The sequence below is a fragment of the Cibotium barometz genome, chromosome 1 (genome assembly GCF_041138505.1).
Source record: "Cibotium barometz isolate CiBa-2024 chromosome 1, ASM4113850v1, whole genome shotgun sequence".
In the NCBI taxonomy this organism is placed as follows: domain Eukaryota; kingdom Viridiplantae; phylum Streptophyta; class Polypodiopsida; order Cyatheales; family Cibotiaceae; genus Cibotium; species Cibotium barometz.
In genome coordinates this window covers 13,612,628-13,618,627 of record NC_141046.1, presented here as the reverse complement: position 1 = coordinate 13,618,627, position 6,000 = coordinate 13,612,628, and the positions used below count along the sequence as shown (strand labels likewise).

Here is a 6,000-nt window from a genome sequence, read left to right as displayed (position 1 = left end):
GTGGTTGCTTGTATGTTGCTCTCTCATTAGTTGCTTCTTCCCTTGCCGTTTTGAGAGAGACCCACTATGAAGGCTCTCTCTTTTTTCACCCACATTGGGATATTGCATTGCTGCTTGAAGGCAAGACTTGATTTATGAAAGGCTAAGTTAAGCTCTTGACAAGCATATTTGGTGCCTTTGGATGAGGACTAGCCTAGAGCTTAGCTCCATTCTTCCGTCCATCCCATGCTATTGGGATGGACTAGCCCTAAGGCTTATCTCCATTCCTCCATCCATTCAATGCTATTGGGACGAGGACTAGCCTAGGACTTAATTTCATTCTTCTATCCATCCCCATCTAATGGGTTACCTAACATTGTTCGATATTTATTACGAGACCACACTTCGAACAACATACGATTTGAAGCATTGAATGTGTTTAGTTTGTTATGTTTTTATTTTATTTTAAAGCTTGTTTGCACTAGAGTATTCAAGTTAAAAAATCTTGGAAGGAAAAAACTATAGATTCTTGGTGAGTTGCATAATTTTAGAGCCCACTAGGCTTAGATTTCATTGCATCGAATTAAGAAATAGCTTAGCAATTGTGATTAAGAGTGGAACCAACTCTTAAAAAATAAGCATTAAGCTCCGTTAGGTGTGAATTAAAGTGGGACAGTTAATTTTTGTTCATAAGTTTTTATGCATTCTTAATATTGGTAGCTTAGAAGCATGTAAAATATTAATTAAAAACACTTCATCCTTGTATAACCGTTGTTAACTAAGATTAGGTACCTTAATCACCCTCATCAAGTCCAAAAAACCTAAAAAAAACTAGGCCAAACAACCCACTCTCTAGTTGGGAGATGTGAGCCCACAATCTCTGAAAAAACATGTGACCCCATCGTTCTCGAGGTTGGGAGATGTGAGCCCCCAACCCCGTGACAAAAAAGACGCAAGTCAAATACATGACGAGTCTATCGCTCTTAAGGTTGGGCGACCTGAGCCCACAATCCCGTGAAAAAAAAAAGATGCGAGTCAAAGACGTGAGCCCACTGCTCTCAAGGTTGGAAGACATGAGCCCCCCGTCCCGTGAAAAAAAAAAAAAAAAGTGAGTCCATACACATGAGGAGCCTAGAGACATGAGTCGTGACAGATTTGTACACAATGCCACAGATTTTTAAAGAACACATCAACCAATCCCCCCTCCCTAGGTTGAGGCAGCGAGAGGGAGTTTGGCAGCATACTTGTTCTAGTGCTCTCCCTTCTTGCATGATGAGTTGTGTGAGGCTTTACGGGCCATGCCTCACGGCAAGTGCCCCAGAGGATGGCCTCCCGGTCTCCTTCGTCGTTTGTCATTGGGATCTAATGGAGGTGGATTTCAAGCCGCCTTCAACGAGATCATGGCCTCTGGCCACATACCAGATAGACTATCGGATGGTCTTATTCCCAAGAAGGTAGGTGATCATTTGGAGATACGTCAATCATCACCCTCCTTGGAGGCGCCTACAAAATCGTCGCCAAAGCCAACAGCTGCCAACTGCAGCCCAACCTCCCTGATTTGATTCATGGCACCCAGACTGGTTTCATCCAAGATAGGAACATCATGGATAACATCTTCACCTTTTGGGAGGCAGCCAGCACAGCTCGTCTTCGTTGGGAGGACACGGCAGTTCTTCTCGAAAGCCTATGACAGAGTTGACTGGGCTTTCCTGAACGGCACTGTGCTTCGGATGGGGTTCCCTGCCCACTGGATTAGAAGAGTCTCAGCACTATATTCCGCTGCTTACAGCCAGGTCCGCAATGAGGGGGCTAGAGGGGAGAGATTTCCTACCTCCAGATCAGTTTGTCAGAGATGCCTTCTCACCCTTTTCCTCTTCCTCGCGATAAGCAGCTTCCCGTCAGAGCAGGGCACCGGACTTCAGGGCCTTCGGCTCCCCATCAGGTCCCAGGAGGAGCTTCATGACTCGGAGTTTGCAGATGACTTACCATTCCGGAGAGGAAGGGAATCTTCAAAGATTCATGCCAGCCATTGAGGACTTTTACCAGTTTATGCGGTCTTTGGGTTGGATCTACAGCCACCCTGGCTTGGCACCCAGTTGAGTCTTTTTCTAGTGGATACCCAGTAGCACTATTGGGATGCTAGGTAGGGATTGATATCTCGCCAGAGCAGCAGCTTGCCCCCCTTCTTCTGAGCATTCGGAAGAAGCTCCTTAACTTGTGCATAGCCCATCTCTCCCTCACTGGCCACATGATTGTGGCCAACCAGGTGCTCATGGCTATCATCACATGGTCCATTACTTGTTGGGCATCTTCCCAGGCAAGCCTTGGACAGGTGCAGCGTCTCTTCAGGAACTTTCCATAAGCAGGGACAGATGGCAAACCTACGCGGGCCAAAATAGCCTGGAGGGTGATTATCCAGCCTTGTCTCATCAGGGCGGCCTTGGCGTCATTGATCCAGCTATTCAAAGCAGAGCCCTATAGGGCAAGCTGGTTGTGAGAGGCCTTCAGCCAGGCGGGGAGCCTTGAAAGGCTTTTCTTCTTGCATGGATCTCGCCCCGCACTCCCTCTCTCGGTGGCCCTTGGACCCCAGTGTGAGATGTATCTTCATGGAGGCCCGGTCCTCCGGTCTCAGTTGCTCTTTCGTGGACTGTTTTGCAGCCAATTTGATCAAAGCTTGGGGCCACCTCAAGGCTCAAGCCTGCCCTCTCCCTGACCCCGACTATAGATGAGGAGAGACACCGCCAGCCCTTGATATAAAACCCCCTCTTCAGGTTATCATGTTCATCAGTGACACATCGACGCATCTGGCCAAGATGGCCCGCAACAATTCTTGGCGGCTTAGGCTTTAGTAAAGCTGACCATTGATGCGTGTTCAGAGAGACCAGTGGGCAGGACCCCTTCAGCCCGGAGAGCCCTGCAACCCCTTTCTTCCATTACACAGTAAGGATGGGTCGCAGGATCCAGATGCATGAGATAGACAGCACCCTGGCGGCAGCAGAACATTGGGCCTCACAAGGCATTTGACGCCGTTGCCTAGAAGATTTTCGGAAGCCACCATGGGACAGCTTTTGGCCAAGGAAGATCACTCTCTACCTCTGGCAGTTCGCCCACCGCAACCTTGCTGTCGGCACTTGGTTGGCTATCCGTGGTAGGCCGGCACATTGTGTGTGGTGCAGCCACCCATAGAGTCATAGCAGCGCTGCCTCTGGGATTGCCCCAAAGCACAACAGGTATGGCAGAGGATTTGGGGAGCTGTTTCCTGGGAGACAGTGACCGGTCCTGCCCTCCACTATAAGGAGGCAGTTGGATGGCTGCAGAATTGACACAGTTCCAACTCCTGACCTGTTGTGAGAGGGCTGGTCTCCAAGCACGTGTCAGAGATGGGAGATCATCAGCAGCATTGTTGCATGGCATATATGATGGGCCCTTTGCAATGGGCCACCGAGGGCATCCTCACCCAACCCCCAACCCCCCTTCTCCCGCGCCACCCCCGGTGGGTCAATCAGCGCTATTTGGACTGATATCATTCATACCCTACGTGGCAAGTGGCAGAATCTCCAGGAAGCTCTAGATCGCATGTGTAGGCGGCGAGAGGTTTTCTTACACACATGGTGTCAGGGACCCTGTCTTTCTGATCACTGGCACTACAGGCTGCCTGTTTGCATGCCCCCCGACCCCCCCCCCCCCCCCCCCGCGCCCCTGTGGGGCCCCGCGCGTTGTATGAGGTAGTTGCCTCCAGGAGTGGCCAGCAATGGAGGGACTATCCCCCCCAGATTTCTCCACCTCATTTGAGGCGCTGTTTGATCGTAATAGAAGGAACTTTTCTCCCTGGGGAAATAACATACCAAGTACATATAAAGAAGACATCTTTTGGTATTGCCCTAGTTTGATCGTAATAGAAGGAACTTTTCTCCCTGGGGAAATAACATACAGAGTACATATAAAGAAGACATCTTTTGGTATTGCCCTAGTTTTGTTAAGTGGGATTGCTTCGCTCATCTCCACATACACATTGAGCTGAGTACACTGCATGATGACACACATGCTTATGGGCCAAACTGGGATTCAAACCTGAGATCTGGGGCTTCTCAAACCCATGCTCTACCAATACAGCATCAGGGGCTGCCTTTTCAAACCCATGCTCTACCAATACAACATCAGGGGCTGCTTGCCATGCCTCTTTTTTTTTTCAGCCTATACACATTTATTTGCTCGCATGTGTGTGCAAGCTGGAGGCTTGCAATACAGTGTCCTAGTGACCCCCGTCAACATGGGGGCACTGCCCCTAAAGACAAGCGCTCCCAGCATGGAAATACCCTTGCACTGTTGTGCTCTAATCGGTTTCTTGGTGGATTGAAGCCCTACTCTCAGAGCAACTATTTAAGGGACTCAGAATGCAAAAAGGAATGTGCCATGACATCAGGTATAAAGGAGTCCTCTGAGTTCTCATGACATTAGCCATAAACAAGTCCTCTGAGTTCTCAGAGGCTCTTGTGAAGCTCTCACAGAATACGCTAATGGATATGGGCCATTAGTCAGGTCTGAAGAGCCCTTCCATACAAAAATTGACCGCCTTATAGCCTGCTAAAGAAAAATTGGCATTTTTTAACAAAACCCTTTTACGCAATGCCGTCCAGAGCAAGGCTGCCCAGTCAACCTAAATTCAAAACTAAGAGCCTCAAACCAGCTCTGCAACTTCTGTTAGAACACTAACCAAGTCTACATAGGTGTTTTGAGAGCATGCATAATCAATCCAGTCCTGAACATCATGAAACATACTGGCACTTAACGGTTAACCATTGCAATATTGCATTCATTGAACACCGAAACCTTCACCAAAATTTAAAAATTCTATACAAGAGTATCATCAAGTGAAAGGTCATCATCCATCACAACAAACGGCCCTCCCTGCAATGTTGCGAAAAAAGAAATAGTTAGACATTTTCCTGGTCCTACAAACTGGAGCCCCTCACGAACTGCAGTTTGCAGGGTGCAAAAGTACCTTCAGATCAGCTTTTCCTAGCTAGGCTCTTTCGAGAAGATGTCGGTGCGGCATCAGCAACAAACAATCCACCTCTTCCATGGTCTTCTAAAAGACTCTGTCCTTCCACAAACTTCTTGAGTGGTGCATCCCTGAAGTTGAAAAGATCTCAAACAATGAATGGAAGCTTGTGATCAAAACAAAAAGTATAAGCCACTGCAATATCCATCTAAAATAGGTCCCTGGCTCCCTATGCTTCTTGACCCAAGTGACCCAAGTGGCCATATAGTTCCACAAACCATAATTTTTTAGATCATTTGTCAACATGATAATGGACCTCCATGAGTGCTGGACCAAGCATTACAATGAGTTATTTTCAAGGTAAACTTGTATACTTTTTCAATTCTGTAGTGGCTTTAGTCCTCGACATGAATGTTCCAATGCAATTACTCATTAAAATCTTATCAAAAGTTCAGAGTCTAAGCTTGAGACCTGTTACCTCTGAGCTCTCTAACTCTCCAAGGCCACATGATATCCAAATGAAGATTCCCACACAACCCCACCCACAAAGCCCCCCCCCGCCCCCCCCAACCCAAAAAAAAAAAAAAAACTATCCCCAAGTTGAGATCCTGCTAATCAGTCAGAACTGCTGCCGCCTCAAACCCTATTTTGAGGGTAAGATAGCCCTGCGCCTGCCCCCAGGAAGAATACAACCCTCACATGAGGAGGTGTCCTTTGGCTGCAGCAAGCTGGGATTGAACTGAGACCTCATGCGCAAGGGTTAACTCAACTACCAACTCACCTACACAATGCAGACCAAATGAAGCGTTTTATATCTCCTACCATCATAAAATATTTGTCCCACCCTATGCCAATGCAAGTACTGGAGCTAATTAATGGCCACAAGATCTTTTGCCTTTGTCTAAATTATCTGCATCTGGAGCTTCACACCCTACACAAAATTTAATTTGTTTTTTTTATACTAGTATGGCCCCTCTAAACGTGATGAGCTGCTTGATCTCCCCAAGCGATGTGCACTT

General features: G+C 47.6%; 1 protein-coding gene across 1 annotated transcript in view; it reads right to left on the bottom strand.

The window, feature by feature from the left end:
* Window positions 1-4,639: 4,639 nt before the first annotated feature.
* The window catches only part of LOC147641623 (uncharacterized), a 58,849-nt gene continuing 57,488 nt past the window's right edge, over window positions 4,640-6,000 (bottom strand). Inside the window, exons 4-5 of the mRNA XM_086794958.1 lie at window positions 4,982-5,112; window positions 4,640-4,887 (exon numbers count right to left, since the gene is read on the bottom strand). Of these exons, the coding sequence (XP_086651084.1) occupies window positions 4,989-5,112 (124 nt within the window). The 3' untranslated portion in view covers window positions 4,640-4,887; window positions 4,982-4,988. The remainder of the gene's footprint in view (window positions 4,888-4,981; window positions 5,113-6,000) is intronic.